This window comes from Nipponia nippon, unplaced genomic scaffold, assembly GCF_047370975.1.
Source record: "Nipponia nippon isolate SJK-2023a ecotype South Korea unplaced genomic scaffold, ASM4737097v1 scaffold_53, whole genome shotgun sequence".
Lineage (NCBI taxonomy): Eukaryota > Metazoa > Chordata > Aves > Pelecaniformes > Threskiornithidae > Nipponia > Nipponia nippon.
Window position 1 is genome coordinate 225,071 of NW_028262373.1, and position 18,968 is coordinate 244,038.

The following is an 18,968-nucleotide window of genomic DNA, read 5'->3' on the forward strand; positions in this document are numbered from 1 at the left end:
ATGTTTACAGTGAGAATGTCTCCACCTGAACTGGCTGTGTTCCAATGCATAGAAATAAGGTGCTGCCAGAGTCTGAGTTTTATGTCCTATTTTAGACGTCTAATACACAGTTGGATTAATTATGGGTTTAAAATGCTTGTGCCTTTTGAATGGTTATAAAAGGACTCTATATTACAGCTCAGGCAGATTGTAGCTGTCTAAATCTGGTTAAATGAATTCACACCTTCATCTGATCTAATTCTCCTAGATTTCTTTTATACCTCCTGCTTTTATCCATAACACTGACCATCTATAATCACAAAAGACTTGAAAGCAAGCCCTGATGTCCCTTGATGTCCCTTGTTTTGCATTCTAAACATCTGTCTGTAGCAAATTGGACACTGTGGTCATTCTCATCCTTAGTAAAGGTACTAAAAAAAGCCTTTCCTTCTTGACTGTTTTTTCAGAGACCTTTTTACCTCCTTGTTTTGGAGGGTGTAGATGAAAGGGTTTAACATGGGAATAACAATAGTATAGAGGGTAGAGATGGTGTTGCTTTTGTCAGGTGAAGATGTGGCCCCAGGCTGAGCATACATGAAGAAAACAGTTCCAAAGAACAAGCTGATGGCCAGCACGTGAGAAGAGCAAGTGGAGAAGTCCTTGCGCCTGCTCTCAGCTGAAGTAATTTGGACAATAGTGATGATTATATAACCATAGGAGATAAAAACCACCAAGGCAGTGCCCACAATAATTGATCCACATAGAACCAGCATTACTATTCCGTTGACAAGCATGTCTGAGCTGGAGGCATGCGTCACTGCAGGAACATCACAAAAGAAGTGGTTTATTTCTTTGGGCCCACAAAAGGACAAACTGAATGTAAAGCCTGTCTAGATGATGTAGTTGATACAGCCTGACAGATAAGAGCCCACCACCATGAAAACACAAAGTCTTTTATTCATTATGATTTTGTACAGCAGTGGATTGCAGATGGCAGTGAAGTGATCATAAGCCATCACAGCAAGAAAGAAGGCTTCTGTTGTGCCAAAGAGAGAGAAGAAGAACACTTGAGATGCACGGCCATTGTAGGAAATGATTCTTCTGCCCAGTGAGAATGTCAGTGCTGCTTTGGGAGTGATGACAGAGGAATAGCAGATGTCCAAGATGGACAAGTTCTTTAGGAAAAAGTACATGGAAGTGGGCAGCTTGGAGTCCATTCTAATGATGAGGACCATGCAGGCGTTTCCTACCACAGTGACAACATACATTGTTGAGAAGAGAACAGAAAGAAGTACTTGCGATCCTCAATGATTTGAACCCAACCAAAATGAACTCAGTTGCCTTGGTGTGGTTTTCCATGTTTCGTTTCAGAAGATGTTCAAATAAGAAATTAGGATGCAATGGACTTTAGACACTTTGTCTGGAGAAGCAATTAGAAGAATAAGAGAAACAATAATATATATGAAACATAAGAAATATGAAAAATAGAGAGACAGATGGAAAACAATGGCAAATTAATCTATCATTGAAGATTTTTCTAATATATTCATTTACAGATGAACCAATTGGCCTGTTATACTCTCTTCAGTGTAAATACATACTCTGCATGTAGCTCATCCAACCTAGTTTAAAGGTCTACTTTATAATCAATCAAGAAACAAGCATTTCATTCTAAAGTTAGTCTAAATAATTATTTCAGATGTAACTGGGCAGAAAAATCTCACCCTAAGATTGCAGCTAACCTAGAAAAGACTGCCTTCCCCAAAACAAAAGAACAAGTGAATATGCTTCTTCAGTTGATGCAAAACAATTTGGAAAATATATGAGCCAAGAAATGAATGAAAAAAGTGTGGATAATTGTAAAAAAAAGCCTATTATTAAGAAAAAATGAAACACTTCTTTATGTGACAAACTGAGTTTTTTCTTTTTTAAAAGCACTTGGATCAAAACCCTCAAATGTTGAGATTTCTTAAATAAATTTTCTCTATTAAAATGTTTACTTCACACAGGATGTTCAAGATAATATTAATTGACAGAATATTTCAGGTGACTCCTTTTCAATTATGTTTAGTCATTTTGTTTTCATAAGTTAGGTGTCATCTTACCTAGGCTTGGATATGTACAGTAGGTTGATGCTTATATTAGAACTAATAATTTAGATTACCTTTAAATTCAGTGGATAGAAATAAATACTCCCACTTTAGAATATTTACCATAGAAGGTATGAATCACGTTCTAGGATTTTCTGTTTCTCTCCATTGACCTAAAGGGAAGTACAGCTCAGTCATATCCATCTATTTGATACGTATAAAAATGTATATAGAAGTATAAAGCTGAGTGATATGAATCCCCATCCAGTTACTGATATTCTATTTGCTGTGTTGTAATTTCCATTAGATACATTATCATAACCCTTATTATCATAATCTTTTTAAAACATTTAATTAATTTTTAATACATTACTTCAGCCATCTCTTTATAATCCTTGAAATGTACCCTCAGAAGCCCTATTTACTTCTTCCTTGTTCTTTTTTTGTTCTTAGAAAAGGAGATAACTTTGGAGAAAGAACTTCTCTTTGCATAACCTTGCTCATCAAATATTTTGGCTAATTTCCTTTGGGATTTTTGTGTAGAGAGAACCTAGTGTTTAGACAGTAAAGGTTAAGCATCCAGTCTAAGCCTATTTTCTATAGTTTCTTCTATTATCAAAGCTTCCTCTATTGTCAAAAGATAGAAATAGCTGCATTCACAGTATGATTCTTCTAGTCCTAACATATCTGTTTAAAACATGGGGGAAAAGCAGTCCCTTAGAGGTATCGATCTTCAATAGAAAAGGAATCAAGCTAGAAAAAAAAAAAAGAGAAAAAAAAGAGATACCTTAACAAATATAACAATATAAAGGAAAATGTCAAAATTGTATCTCAGTATGGTCAACCATTTCATGGATGTGTAGTCTTGTCTGACCTAATTGTTCTTATTTTTAGATCTTTATTTTTATTCTGGTTTTATATGTAACCATCAATAATTTAAATGCAACAGATACAAACTTATGAAAAAAATTCATAATAATAAAACTTTTCAATGGAAAGGTATCCTATTAAAAAAATTTTGTTGAAATACAAATTACTACTGCTTTAAGTAAACGGCTTTTTTAAACAGGTTAACAGAAACCTAAGCTAAGAATGAAGCTGCTGGAGATGCTTTTATAGGCAGTGAGAGGGGCGCTTTAAGAAGATTTTTGATTCACCTGAGATCTGAAGAAGTCTCTGGAATTGTCTGTCTCTGTTGATCAAACAGAAAGTGCAGGATGACTAATGTAGACCCATTAAATACTGGCTTCCTGTTAATGGACTTACTTTCCAGAAGAACTAACTGCATTCATAAGCCCTGTTTACTCTAAGTGCTATGGAATCAGAATAAAGACACAATTATTTTTAATCCAGTTCTATCACTAAACTTAGCAAAACAAAGCTCAGGCTTCACAAACCACAATACACATACCTTGTAGTATTGTGATTAAAGGCAGGTGTGTTTTATGGAATTCAGATTTCTTGAACACATTGCCAAAAACATGGAACATTTTTTTGACTCAAGTGATTTTTCAATAGTCTCTTGTCAATCAATAAATCACTAGCCTTTCATCTTGCTGGTTGTGAGGGCATTCTCCTTAGCATGTTGCTTATATATACTTTAATAGGTGTGCATAAAAACACTAGGGATTCAGGTTCTAGAGTCTTAGATCTTCACAGCAGACATCCGAACCTCAAATGAGGTGTTTTTCCCTTGTGCTATTTGCCTTTACCTGCAAAAGTAGAGAACCCGAGAAGAAAACCCAAACAATAAAGTGTAATGCTGCTTCTGTGTGTCTTTTATCCCTACTTTTTTCATTGTTTCTTACACAGCACTCTTCCTGCCCCTTTTAGATTTCTTTCTAATAAGCAAAACACTGTGGACCTAATCAAAACCCTATTAGCCATTAGAATCTGCTTCCTTCCAGAATATCAAAATGGAACAGACACTAGTGCCTTTTTCCCCAACCAGTGTGTTTCCCTTCCCTAAACAAAACCAAGTTTTCACTAAATGTGCTCTCTTCTCTGACTGGCAGAGAGACAGTACTCACCTCCTAAGCTTAGACACGTGATTCACGTGGATGAAACTGAGGGTGCAGCCTCTAAGGGAAAACTAGCCTGGATTCCAGCAACCACTTCAGGAAGAAAAAAACATCTCACAACTCCTGTGTGGGTATCTCAGACACCCTAGGACACGCTTTTATTTTTCAACAACCAAACTTGTATTCTTTTCAGCACAGGAACATCACATTTAGTTACAGTAGACTATAATAAATTATCATTGTTTTGAAGGGTGGTTTTAAATAAATCTACATGAAATAGCTGTTTCTCTTCTTGATATAAAAGCTTCCCAAATTTTGTGACTCATGATAGATCAATACCTTCTACAACCAGACTATTTTACTTTTGCAGACATTCTCACCAGCTCTCAGAGGCAGACAGTAAGCGTAAGAGAGATGGTAAGGTTCTCAAGAGCTAAGATTGGACTCCTAGACTTATTTACACTACTTGTGGAAGGTGATTTATTTGCAATATTCTAAAGGCACCTAACCTTGAATTTACAAAAGTGTTCATTAGGAAAGCTTCCAGAAATAAACTTTTAGATACAAGAGAGGACTTGCATTCTCAGAAGGTTTGTGTTTGTGTAGTCTTGGCTGTGTTCTCTCCTTCCCTAAGAGCACTTGGACCCCTGTTGAATAGGTAATCAATTATGTGGTCCAGGTTATCTAACTACATCATTATTAGTGGATATAAAAAACCAAACCAATTGGAAGATAATCCTCTTCACAGTATATTTGAAGGATTTTTGTGATGTAATTTCAAAGCAATCATCTTCAGATCAGTGCTTTAAAACCAGTCTACATGTGTAGCCAAATCACAGTGTCAGAGGAGCTGCATACCTTGCAAAATATAGTATTTCAATGGAAAGCTCACTAAGGAGTACTGAAATGCTATGGTTTACTTTACATATGAAAAACTGAAATAAGGGGAGAAATAGGTTAGGTGATCATTGGTGTATAAATGCTTTAATATACTGTAATAGGAATAAAATTGGGCTTGACACTGTACTGATTTTGGCTGGGATAGAGTTAAATTTCTTCATAGTAGCTTGTATGGGGCTATGTTTTGGATTTGTGCTGAAAACAGTGTTGAAAACACGGGGATGTTTTAGTTATTGCTGAGTTACCATATGAATTCATGCTCAGCAATAAAAGCTGGGGGAAAGAAGGAGGAATGGGGGACACCTGCAGTTATGGTGTTTGCCTTCCCAAGAAACCGTTACACATAATGAAGCTCTGCTTTCCTGGAGATGGGTAAGCATCTGCCTGCTGATCAGAAGTAGTGAATGGATTCCTTATTTTGCTCTGCGTGTGTGCACAGCTTTTGCTTTATCTATTAAACTGTCTTCATCTCAACCCACGAGTTTTCTCACTTTTACCCTTCTCATTCTCTCCTCCATCCCACTGAGGGGGGAGTGAGTGAATGACTTTTTGGGGCTTAGCTGCCTGCTGCGGTTAAACCACAACTAACACACAAGTCTGATCTAGGCATTACAGGCTATCTTTAAAATCTGTGAGAGAAATAGGCACCTTTGGAGAATGATTCATAACATCTATATGTTAAAGGCATTTGTTAAAGATAAGTAGAATAAATATCCTCTGGGGGTGATAATCCATGTAAATAGTAAAGGAGCCTAAGGTAGTTTACTTACATGTCTAATCATACATTAGACTTAGATGTCCAATTTTTAGGTAGTTTTGAAGGAATCCATGCTTATATGTCTAATTATCTCTGTGGCTCTTGATCTGAAATGTAAAACTAAAGAACTACTGGATTTTTTTTTTGTTTGGCTCCTTTCCAATGCCATGTTTTATATGGTATTGTATATTCATATGGTATCAATTACCTATCCTCTCATAGCAGATTTTCTGCTAATACCTGGAACACAGCCAGCACCTTATATTTCTGGTGATAGCTTCCTGGTGTGTTTAACTTGAAGCTGTTTTTGACACCTCTCCTTAAAATTGTGCTCAAGTCCTCAAAAAGTCTTGTTTGGATCCATTGTATCCATGGCAATAATATACACAGAACAAGTTCTTCCAGCAATTGTCTTAAGGTGTCCTCCCTGGAAAGCTAGGTGTTTCATTAACTACAAAATCTGAAAAGGCTGTCTGCTCATACAGAGCACAGAAAATCAGAAACTATGGTCTTAATTATAAACTCAAACCCACATTTAACATGGTCATATAGATATGCACTCAGCTGACAGTTTTTTATCTTTTTTTATTTGTTTGTTGCAGAGTATTAAACATTTTGAATCACTGTGATATTCTGAGCATGGAGTAGATTTCTTAGAGGCACTTTTTTACCTAGAGAGGCTTCTAACTGATAATCAGATTTTCTCATGGATAATCAGTATTTAACTCAGATGCATCAGCTATGTCTCTAGACTCCTTCATATTCAATGGGAAGATTTGGACTGTAGCCTGTGAGTCAGAGACTCCTGCTGGAATACTGTTGGGTCTGAGGCTCATGCAGCCTGAAGAAAACATTGAAGTGATCTGTCCTGTCAGTTGTGCCTGAATTTCTCCTTCGAGTGAATTATTTGGTGTGCCCTGGGTACAATAAGGTTATTCAGGGTACCAGGGCCCTGGCATGAACCAGAGACTGAGTCCATGTGCCACTGTAATTATATCACAGCATGAGCTACTCACATGATACTCCCTCCATTGCTATATTAGAAAAGTTGTCTCATTCAGAGGATGATTCATTTCATCCTAAATCAGGCATTTAAGAAAGTTAAGATCACTCATCCTTTTCCACTGCCTATTTCGTTCCAGGGACAATAACAGAATCTCAGAGTAAATAGATCAGATGTAGATATCTGCATTTTACATGCTTTTTACAAGCCCACCCAATGTTTTCTAGACCTAGTAACCTGTCTAGGGCAAACAAAATCTGGGGTTCAGTTTCTAGCATTGCCAAACCTTCTTTTTAAAACTGGAGTAGTCATTCAGCTGAAGACTTCTAAGAAGGCGGGCAGCATAGAAGCATAGGGGGAAAACAAACAAGCAAAAAAACCCCTTGGAACCCAAAACCACAGTATATACCTAGGTCAAACTTAGATTTATCAAGGTCTAGCTCAATAAATATGGTTACTGGGTGCACGAATAGGAGAGTTTCCCTTCAGCGTGGATTAAGGTCTGGACCTCCCGACTTTAGTTCATCAGCACCGCCAATGGATCTTTATGAGCAAGGCCCCTTCTTAGGTCTTGTGCAAGTAAAGGTCTTCTTCAGGGCAAACCTGACTTCTTTGTTTCTAAGACAATATATGAGAGGATTCAGAAGTGGCACAACTACTGTGTACAAGACTGATACCAACTTGTTAGCACTGTAGGTATACATGACCTTAGGGTGAGCATAAGTGAAAAGAGTGGTGGAGTAGAACAATATCACTACAGTCAAGTGGGAGCTGCAGGTGGAAAAGGCCTTTTGCCTTCCCTGAGAAGAAGGGATCTTCAACACAGTGAATATGATGCAAATATAGGAGGTGACCACAGTACACAGAGGCACCATGATGACGATCAGAGCCAGGATGAAGTCCACTAGCTCAGCCGAAGAGGAATCGCTGCAGGAGATACTCAGTAGGGGTGAAATATCACAGAAATAGTGATTGATTTTGTCTACATCACAGAACGATAGCTGGGCTATAAAGCTTAGCTTGATGGAAGAAGTGATCAAACCACACATCCAACAGCCAGCTGTCAGCTGAGCACAGAACTGATGATTCATGATGAGTGAATATCGGAGAGGTTTGCATATGGCCAAGAAACGGTCATAGGCCATAACAGCTAACAGAATATACTCAGTACAAACAAAAGTCACAAAGAAATATAACTGTGTCATGCACCCCTGGAATGAGATATGTTTGTCTTGAGAGAGGAAATCTATGAGCATCTTTGGCTCAATGACAGAAACATACCAAATCTCTAAGACAGACAGATTTCCTAGGAAAAAATACATGGGTTTTTGCAGACTGTGATTACTTCGGATGATGAGAATGATAAGGAAATTTTCCAACACAGTTAATAAATAAGCCAGAAGTAAAGCAGAGAAGAGAAGCAGCTGGAGTTCAGCAGTGGTGGGAAAACCCAGGAGAATGAAATACATGACATTGGTTTCATTCCTTCCACCCATTCTGTAGCGGAAAGATGGACCTTATCCACCTGCAATAAATTAATACAATGAAACCTAACCAGACAGGCTTAAATTCATATCAATATGTTACACCACCACTTAAGACACTGTAAAAGTTCAGATGCTTTGTTGCTGGGTTTCTAGAAATTGTGTGAAATTCATGTACTCAATTCAGAAATCTTCATTGTAAAAATGTAAGCATGCTTTTTACTTTGTACTTCATGGAGATAAATAGGCATTACCAGTCCTATCTCATCTCAGATAGGTCTGAAATAAGCCAGATGAATCATTCTATCGTATTTTCCATCCAGTATAAAGAAATGTTAGGTTATGAGCTTATGGATAGACATTTACATTGCCGATGTTTTAGTTTCTACATCTATACATTTCTAAAGTTATACTATGAACTATCCCATGAACTGTGAGGAAAATGCAAAGTACCACAAGGATATATATAATCTGATTTAAAAAATCTCCATACACATCTGAAGGACCCCATTAGAAGTTTCTGTGGCTAGCTCTAAAGAGACTTATATCTACATAAAGCTTATTGAGATACAGAGGTACACATAGCATCCCAGATATATGCATAATTGCAAGCTAATTATAGTTCTGGATCTGATTTGTTTGTAGCTAACAGATTGTTCCTTCAAAAATAAGAATGACTCATCCTCTGCTATTAAAAACAAAACTGTTCTCAACCTTCTGTAGTGGAAATTCAAGTGGAATCCACCGCCTTAGTTGATCCTGGAGAATACGATCAATAAGGAACAGATGAAGTGTAGACTGTAGTGTCAGTTGCATGATTTATAGCAATACAGATAAATCAACCCCTTCATTTACCTTCAGTGCCTCATGAGATTTGACCTAGAAATTATAGATAGCCTCCCAGTGGAAGCAATCACAGAAAGAGGAGGGATGCTATTGTTTCCTCTGTGATTCCATACACAGTAGAAGTAAGAAACTTCGAAAATGTCTAAGATTTTGTCTGAGACACTGAACAATGAAATAACACCAGCTGATGTCTACTGATTTTTATAGGGCAGAGGAAAAAAAAAAAACCACCGAAGAACCAAAACCACAAAGCCCTGAAGCAGAGGATATGGCAGTCATTTAACGAAGGCTAAACTAGAACAAGGTTTTAGTGCCCTAAATCTAAATCCAGAGCCTTAACTGGTAATCACTTTTGCAGTAAGTATTTTCTCCTACACTGGAGTTACTTTCATAACCTTCAGGTCTATGAATAGCCATGCTATGTATTTTCTGAATAGTACAGTACAAATATTATGTTGAAATGATTCCTCCAAGTGTGAAATACCTCTATTAGATAGACTGAATCAGTTTCTTGTGTTGCCTGATCTATCTATCTATCTCCATTGATCACATTGACATATGGAAACTCTGTTCAATACCTGCATGCCTGATTTAAGTATTCACAGTCATGTACAATAATTAGCAATGAAAATCTCAGCTTCAAAATGGAGTTTTATGCATATATTTGTATTTAGGTTTATGTTAGATATAGGATGCATTCATCCCAATTTAAACACTTAATATGTAAATATTTAAGACTGAGTTCAGCTGCCTAAACACAGCAGTCTAGTGCCATTTGGGATGCTCTCAATTCTTACTGGCTTCCACTTAAAGGAGTTCCAAACAGTAGAGACAAAGAAGTCCAGAAAGCAGTTTTGGTAGGCAGTTCATTTATTTGCTCAGCTGGATAGCTATTTGGACTCTCTTCTTTGTACTGAGTTGGATTGTGCTCGACAACCACAACCAAAACCCTCAGCACACATGTAAACATGCACAGTATCTGCATCTACATGGTAGACCCCTCAAATTAGGTTAAACTAATCCTGCTCCTATCATCAGTACAGTGAAAGCCCTGGATTAGGTAAGTATACGTTGCTGTCTAGTGGCATTCTGGATGCCCTATTGTATCCAAATCATCTCCGATGGGCTGGCAAATACTCTGCAAGACCTACAGAAGGCCGATGCCTTTTTGGAGCAGCAGCTGGAAACCAAAAAGGATGCTATAAAGCATGTAGCATATATGCAGGACTGGGGCAAAGGAAACCTTATATAGAAATACAGAATTTTCAGAATGGAAAATACAAAGTTCTGTACCTAAGCCAAAATAACCACATACTTCAGTTAGGCTGAGAATCCATTGTGGCAGCCTAAAAAAGACCTGAGAGTTATTTTGGATGCCAAACCAAATAACAAGCAGCAGTCACTCTTATTGTAAATAAGGCAAACTGTATTCTGGACTACCATAAAAGTAGTATGGCTAGCAGATTGAAGGATGTAAAGATCGCCCACTATGCAACTCTCACATAGTCATGCCTGGAATACCGTGTTCAGTTTTGAGCACCGTGGCTCAGGTTGGGCTGAGAGAAACTGGAGAGAGTCCAGCAGAGGCCTACCAATATGGCCAACGGTGGTCTAGAGTGCAGATACTAAGAACAGGGCTGGTCTTGTTTTGTCTGGTGAGGAGAAGGCTAAGAGGTGCTCTAATAGCAGCCTGCAACAACTTGAAGGGGAGTTACAAGGATGACAAAGTGAACTTCTCAGTTGTGACAGAAAGACTAACATAGGGCAAAAGCCACAAACTGTAACTTAGCAGGGAGCATCAGGAGAAACTTTTTTACACAGAGGGAAATGCAGTGTTTGGCAAGATCATATCTGGAGAGTGGCTGAATGTCTATACTTGCAGGGTTTTTGTTCTGTGATCTCAAATGGTTCTAGATCCTTATACATAAGCAAGAGTTGAAGCCAGAATCCCGACACACATGCAGTTCCAACTGATTGATCTACACGTTACCAGTTATGCTCTCTGCAGTCTCTGAGATTGTCATAGGATTGATCTCATCTGCTTTCATCTGTCTGCAACATAGGCAACTTCATAAAAGCAGCTTGCCCTGTTGTACCTTTACAGTCAGTGAGAGCAACTCAGCACTTCTGGAGAATACACTGCTTTTAAAGCAGATGCCTGCCTCATGATGAGAGGAATTTCCCTCGGTAAGTACCTATTTATGACCTGGACTATAAAGGGAACAGAAGGCAGCTGGTTTTGACTCAGCTTATTAAATATTTGCCTTCTACACTGGGCTGAATACAAAGAAAATCTTAAAGCCCCATGTAAGCAAGTCAAAAGGAAACATCATTTTAGTTAAACTGGGCAGGTTACCGTCTGTCCCCTGCTGAATGCATCTAGTATTCACAAAATAAAAGAAGAGACATGCATACAGCAAATCTAGTAAACCAGTAATCACACTACATCATAAGGAAGAAGAGGAGACAAGAACCACCTTTACATGACAAACTTTCGGTGGTGGAACAGGATTCCTTCTTTCTATGTATCTCTTCATTAGTGACAGAAGACTGTCTCTTGTCTTTATTCTGACTCATGTTTAAACACACAGATACTATGTGTGCAGATCAGTGGCGTGTTGCAAACCTCTCTGCAGTAGCCAATTTATTTGATTATTCTCATTCTGAACTTCTCCCTGGTTTGTGTGTGCTAACTTAAATTTCAAGGTTCATTTCTAGATGGGCTTTGTTACCTGAGCATTGCATGTCCACTGCCATTTTATGTTCCTAGGGCTATCTCAGATATTATATGGTGCCAGCAAAGTGAAAAGTTTGTTAAAGGGGCCTGTTCCCTGCTTGAGTGGCTGCTGGTAGCCAGGTGAGATATTCCAAGAATTTAAAACGGCAATAGCTCTTTATGTTTTTAAGTACCACCTCCTAAGAGCACAGGAGCAGGCAATTCCAAAATGTCGGAAGTCAAGCAGGCGAGGTAGAAGGCCAGCTTGGCTGAGTAGGGATCTTATGCTAGAACTAAGACGAAAAAAGAAAATGTATGACCAGTGGAAGAAAGGTCAGGCAACATGGGAGGACTACAGAGATGCCGTTCGCCACTGTAGGGAGGAAATACACATGGCCAAAGCTCAACTACAGCTGAAGCTGGCCAGTACTGGGAAGGACAATAAAAAGGGCTTTTTAAATATGTAAATAGCAAAAGGCAGGCCAGAAATAACATTCGCCCATTACTTGACGAGCATGGTCACCTCACAAACAGGGACATAGACAAAGCAGAGATGTTTAATGCTTTCTTCACCTCGGTCTTCAACACTGATGATGGGCCCTGGGACCCTCAGAGCCCTGGGCTAGAAAACCATGACTGTGAGAATGACAAACTCCCAACGAATTCCAAACTTGTGTGGGATTTGCTGCTCCAGCTGGATCCCTATAAGTCAATGGGTCCCAATGGGATTCATCCAAGGGTGCTTAAAGAGCTGGCTGATGTCATAGCGAGACGTCTCAATGATTTTTCAATGCTCTTGGGAATCTGAGGAGGTCCCAGTTGACTGGAAGCTGGCAGATGTTGTCCCAGTCTTCAAGAAGGGCAACAAGGATGACCCCGGTAACTACAGGCCTGTCAGTCTCACCTCTGTGCCTGGCAAAATTATGCAGAAGATTATTCTGGGAGTTATTGAAAAACACCTCGAAGACAACGCAGTCATTGGTCCCAGCCAGCACGGGTCCACGAGGGGAAAGCCCTGCTTGACAAACTTGATTTCCTTCTATGACAAGATTACCCACCTAGTTGACCAAGGGAAGCCAGTCAATGTAATCTTTTTGGATTTCAGTAAAGCCTTCCATACTGTCTCTCACAGTATCCTCCTGGACAAAATGTCCAGCATACAGCTGGATAAACACATAATGCAATGGGTGGGCAATTTGCTGACGGATCGGGCTCAGAGCATTATAGTAAATGGGGTTACAGTGGGCTGGCGACCAGTCACTAGCGGGGTTCCGCAGGGATCCATCTTAGGGCCAGTGCTCTTCAATGTCTTCATAAATGACTTGGATGAAGGACTTGAAGGTTTGCTATCAAAGTTTGCCGATGACACAAAACTGGGAGGAGCCGTTGACACTCTTGAGGGCAGAGAGGCCCTGCAGAGAGATCTGGACAAATCAGAGCACTGGGCAATCACCAACCGTATGAAGTTTAACCATGGCAAGTGCCGGATTTTGCACCTGGGACATGGCAACCCTGGATGTACGTACAGACTGGGGAACGAGAGGCTGGAGAGCAGCCCTGCAGAGAGGAATCTGGGAGTTCTCATTGACAGCAAGTTGAACATGAGCCAACAGTGTGCCCTGGCAGCCAGGAGGGCCAACCATGCCCTGGGGTGCATTAAGCACTGTATTGGTGGTCGAGGGAGGTGATTGTCCTGCTCTACTCGGCACTGGTGCGGCCTCACCTTGAGTACTGTGTGCAGTTTTGAGCACCACAGTATAAGAAGGATATGAAGCTCCTAGAGAGTGTCCAGAGGAGAGGCACAAAGATGGTGAAGGGTTTAGAGGGGAAGCCGTATGAGGAGCGGCTGAAGTCACTTGGTCTGTTCAGCCTGGAGAAGAGGAGACTGAGGGGAGACCTCGTCGTGGTCTACAGCTTCCTCACAAGGGGAAGAGAAGGGGCAGGTGCTGATCTCTTCTTCCTGGCGACCAATGATAGAACCTGAGGGAATGGCAGGAAGATATGCCATGGAGGTTTAGGTTGGATATTGGGAAAAGGTTCTTCACCCAGAGGCTGGTGGAGCACTGGAACAGGCTCCCCTGGGATGCAGTCACGGCACCAAGCCTGACAATATTTAGGAAGCATTTGGACAATGCCCTCAGACATATGGTGTGGATTTTGGGGTTGTCCTATGTTGGTTGTACAGGAGTTGGACTCGATGATCCTTGTGAGTCCCTTCCAACTCAGGACATTCTATGATTCTATGAGTCTATGTTGAGATAAACTCATCTGCTCCTTTTATGTCAGAACTACTTCTCATGCGTGTTTGAGCTACCTATATCTCAATTCTTCTAATAGACAAAAGGTATGTATACAGTAGATCTAGACAGTAAGTCAGCTTCTGAGTGCAGTTCACCTGATCTGTTTTAGATGTCTGCTTAAGACACTAGCATGGCATGATAGTGTGGCAGATCAAAGACCTACTGGGATACTGATGAAAGATTGATGCTGTTTCTTATATCATCATAACCAGAATATCTTTTAAATGAGAATAGTCAGTCAGTCCTGGAATAAAGATCATTATCCAAACCATGTAAATAATTCCTACTTCTTTAAATTTTCATCTAACATAAAATAAATAATTAACTAAATATATAATCCCTACCTGGCTGTGTCCTCTCCCAACTTCTTGTGCACCCCCAGACCACTCATGGGTGGGGTGGTGTGAAAAGTAGAAAAGGCCTTGACTCAGATGAAATAACTTCATCTTAGCACCATCATTCATGTGGTGACTTTGGTATTCTGATGTAATAAATGACATTTATTTTCTATGCTTACTTTTTTCTAATTATGTTGTGTTTATTTAAGTAAGGACTGTCTTGTTTAGGAAAAACTCTTTGACAGCTGGTATATTGGGGAGGCTTCCTTTTGACATAGAACTCAAGTGAGGGCAGTAAAGAGAGAGGTTTCCACACAGCTAAATGACCCATGGAGAAGAAAGGAAAAGAAGGGGATATGAAACAAAAAGCAAAGGGAGACCTTGCAGCATAACTCCTGAAATACAATGCAGGCAAAGCCTGACCAATCTAAAAAGGATGAGCGATGAGCAGTATGAAATCTAGGCATTCTGGGCCACCTAGCAGGGAGAAGAGAATCACAATCTGCAATACTTGAGAGTCAAATGTTGTCAAATAGTCAAAATAAAGATGAACTTTTTATTAAAAGAATTTTAAACTAAATTTTTACTTCACTTAAAGAGAGGAGTGTATCTGAGGTTGCAGAATCATAGCATCATAGAACTGTTGAGGTTGGAAAGTCTGGGCAAGCTTGGCAGTTGCTGGGTCTACATGGCAAGGTTTTGGTAGTGGGGGAGCCTGCAGGGTGGCTTCTGTGAGAAGACATCAGGGGCTGCCCCATGTCAAAGAGAGCCAGTTTCAGTCAGCTCCAAAACAGGCCCCCTGCTGCCCAAAACTGAGCCAGTCAGTGAAGCTGGTGGCACCTCTGTGATAATGTATTTAAGAAAGGGTAAAAACACTGTGTGGCAGATTTGAGAGAGAGGAGTGAGAAAAATGTGAGGAAACAACCCTGCAGACACTAAAGTCAGTGAAGAAAGAGGGGGAGGAGGTGCTGCATGCACCTGCATTCTCCTGCCACCCATGGAGAAGACAATGGTGAAGCGTGTTGTCCCCGTGCAGCACATGGAGGACCATGCTGGAGCAGATAACTACACTGCAGCCCATGGAGGACCCCAGGCTGCAGCAGGTGGAAGTGCCCTGAAGAAAGCTGCAACCCACGGAGAGCCTGTGCTGGAGCCAGCTCCTGGCAGGAACTGCAGCCAATGGTGGACCCATGTTGGAGCAGTCTGTTCCGGATGGACTGTACACTGTGCAGAAGACCCATGCTGGAGCAGTTTGTGAAGAGCTGTATCTAGTGGGAGGGATCCCATGCTAGAGTAGGGGAAAAGTATGAGGAAGGAGCGGCAGAGTCAGTATTATGAACAGACTGCAACCCCATTCTCCATCTCACTGCACCACTTGGAAAGCAGGAAGTAGAAGAGTCATAAATTAAGATGTGAAGTTGAGCTTGGGAAGAAGAGGGGTAGAGAGAAAGTGTTTTCAGTTTTGTCTTTGTTTCTCACCATCCTATTCTATTTTTATTAGTAATAAATTAAATTAATTTTCCCTAAGTTGAGCCTGCTTTGCCCATGAGGGTAGCTGGTAAACGATCTCCCTGTCCTTTACCTCAACTCATGAACTTTTTCATCTTATTTTCTCCCCCTGTCTTGCTGAGGACGGGGAGTGAGAGAGTGGTTTGGTGGGCATCTGGCAGCCAGCCAAGGTTAAACCACCAAAGCAGTCTCTCCAAATCATCCTCTGAACTGAGCCACTCGCAAGCAGCAAATCTTTCTAGAGAGCCCCTCAGGTTGACAGGTCAGGCCTTTATGCCCCACAGACGGGTTTCCCCCTATTACTGTGGCTTGCCACATCCTTCTGGTACTGCTGTGTGATTCAGGCTCAGATGGCACTGATTCTTCTCTCAATAGAGCATTCAGCCACCTGTCTACTTTGAGGGCACTGAAACAATTCTGTAGCTGCAGGGAGAAGAAGAGCCTTCCTTCTCTTGCCAGAAGTCACAAGCTTCCAGCCTTCACTGTCATGGTGCTTCCATTACCCAAGTTTCCATTACCCAGCCTGATATGGACTCACTATGGCTCTCCCTCCTTCCGTGCATTTGGGGGTTCATGCTCTTGTATCTGCAGGGTCTCAGAAGATCCTGTCAATCGATTTTATTATTGTTTCTGATTTCATACAGTTTGCTGACTTCCTCCTTAATTTGTTGACAAAGATCCTCAACCAGCATACACCTCTGACAGGCACGAACAACATCTTCCAGCTTCATGAAGAGACAGTAGGAATTCCTGGAGACCTGAAGTGCTGCATCCTCCCTTTGAATTTCAAATCTGAGCTGAGACCTCTTTTCCCAGAAGCAATTGCTTCAGGTTGGGCTAGGGAGATATCATTTGGACAGCATATTCACATAATTTATAGCAATCTGGCCTTGCTCCTTCTGTCTTTATGTAGGTAACTCTATTCCTAAAGTTAGGATAGCTCTCACCCTAGACTAGACAAAATGGGAATGGTTTCCTCATATATTCAGTGAAGGAATGCAAGGTCCTCCAGAGAAAAATTCAGATAATCTTGCCTAACTTTGTCTTTCTGTATAAACTTTTATCTATTGATTATATAGGAGATCTGACTGCTAAAGCAAAGCTAAGGTCATCTCCCCTGCCCTTAAAACAACGTTTAACTTTGTCTTTCCTTAAAACAAGTCACTGGTGGGGCTCAAAATGACAGAAGATCATGCATAAGACTGTTTCACTGGTATCAATCAGTTCCCAGTAATTTCTGAATTTCAAGAAAAAAACGTTTGGACTATCTTGCTTCAGCTTCTGAAGCACAAACCAGAGCTTTTCATTAAGTGATTTAATCATAAAATGCAACTATTTCTATATGGTTTTCTTACCTATACAATCTCTTCTTTCTGTCATTAAACCTGCTAATGTTTCTGCAAGGACACTCTTTTTCTGAACAAGATCTTTTGGAAAGCATCCTTGATTTCCTGGTTCCTCAGGCAGTAAATGATAGGATTGAAGAGAGGAACAACAACAGCGTAGAGAGCAGACACAATTTTGTTTGTGTCATGAACTGGAAGTGTTTTCGGCCTCACATAGATGAAAATACTTGTCGTATAGAAGACAATGACCACTATAAGGTGGGTGGCACAGGTGGAGAAGGCTTTTTGGCAACCTTGTACAGATGAAATGTGAACAACAGTGAAAACAATATAGGTATAGGATAGGATTACTACAGAGAGAGGCATCAGGAGAATAAATAAGGCAGCGACAAAATCCATAAGAGCAGCTCTTTCCATATTTGTGCAGGCTAAGTTCAAGAGAGGAGAAACATCACAGAAGAAATGGTTGATTATATTGGGTCCACAGTATGTTAGCTGAGAGATAAAAAATACTTTGCATCCAGAAATTAAGAAACCAGTCAACCAAGATCCCATAGTAAGGTAGACACAGACAGTGTGTCTCATGATAGTTGAATAATGGAAAGGCTTGCAAATGGCAACATAGCGATCATATGCCATGACAGCCAGGAGGAGGCACTCAGTGTTGCCCAGGCTAAGGAAGAAGTACAGCTGTGTCATGCATCCCATGAAGGAGATTTGCTTTTTCACTGACACAAAGCTCAGCATTGTCTTGGGGAGTGTGACTGTCACATACCAGATCTCCAGGAAGGACAAATTACTCAGAAAGAAATACATGGGAGAGTGGAGTTTATAGTTTGTCCAGACAGTCAGGATGATGATAGTGTTTTCTGCTAGAACCAAGAGATATGCAATGAGAAATATTGCAAAGAAGGGAATCTGCAAGCGAGGAGCAATGGGAAATCCAAGGAGAATGAATTCTTTGACCATGCTGTGATTGCTCACCTCCATGTCTCCCATCCACCTCTGTAAAGACAATGACATCAGTGACTTCTTATTAGTGATTATAATACATTAGAATACCTTTCTCTCTCTCTCTCTCTCATTCTACAGTTGTTTTACATTTCTTGCACACTGCTATCAAACTAATATTAGTGTTGATACTCCTGTAAATACTAGTTTTATTAATTATTAAAGTATTCAGAGACATGGTGTTTAGAACAAAATAACAATAATTCTGAATTCTCTCAGTGACATAATGTCTAACTTCTCCTTGACCTTCTAGAGGGAATTATCTGTTATTATGTCTTGCAATCTTCTAAATTGTACAATGAACTTATTTTTGAATTTGTGAACAGAGTTGCCAGAAAATCAGTCACCATAGATGCTTCTAAAATCACAAAATATTATCAACATCTATAGCAGTATTTACATAATAATGCCCAATGCATTATTATTTTGTAAAGCTGAAACTTAAATAAAGGTCAGAATTCAAGCTGTAACTTTAGCATAATTAAAATAATAAGCATAAATAAAGCTTTTCTGCTCCATAGCCCATGTGTCCAGAAATTGTGGTCTTAATCCAAAATCCAATTTGAAAACTTCCTACATATTTTCCAAGAATTGTGAGAAATTTGCCAGCTTGTTTCCATTTTGTATAACATATTCCAGTTCTTGTATAAGCAGCGTTCAAGCCTGAA

General features: G+C 40.0%; 2 protein-coding genes and 1 pseudogene across 2 annotated transcripts; all 3 read right to left on the reverse strand.

Annotated features, from left to right (window-relative positions):
- Nucleotides 1–410: 410 nt before the first annotated feature.
- Nucleotides 411–1,344, reverse strand: LOC104018594 (olfactory receptor OR9H1-like; annotated as a pseudogene).
- Nucleotides 1,345–7,295: 5,951 nt separating this feature from the next.
- Nucleotides 7,296–8,246, reverse strand: LOC104018595 (olfactory receptor 6Y1). The gene has a single exon (XM_009471748.1). The coding sequence runs from the start codon at nt 8,244–8,246 to the stop codon at nt 7,296–7,298; it is 951 nt and encodes a 316-aa protein (XP_009470023.1).
- A 9,085-nt stretch (nt 8,247–17,331) lies between these two features.
- On the reverse strand, nt 17,332–18,288 carry LOC104018596 (olfactory receptor 6A2). The gene has a single exon (XM_009471750.1). It carries the CDS (start codon nt 18,286–18,288, stop codon nt 17,332–17,334), a length of 957 nt encoding a protein of 318 aa, XP_009470025.1.
- Between the last annotated feature and the right edge of the window lie 680 nt (nt 18,289–18,968).

Bases quoted from the DNA above. Each gene is read 5' to 3' on its own strand.
- LOC104018595 (XM_009471748.1), bottom strand. From the start codon at position 8,246: ATGGGTGGAAGGAATGAAACCAATGTCATGTATTTCATTCTCCTGGGT.
- LOC104018596 (XM_009471750.1), bottom strand. From the start codon at position 18,288: ATGGGAGACATGGAGGTGAGCAATCACAGCATGGTCAAAGAATTCATT.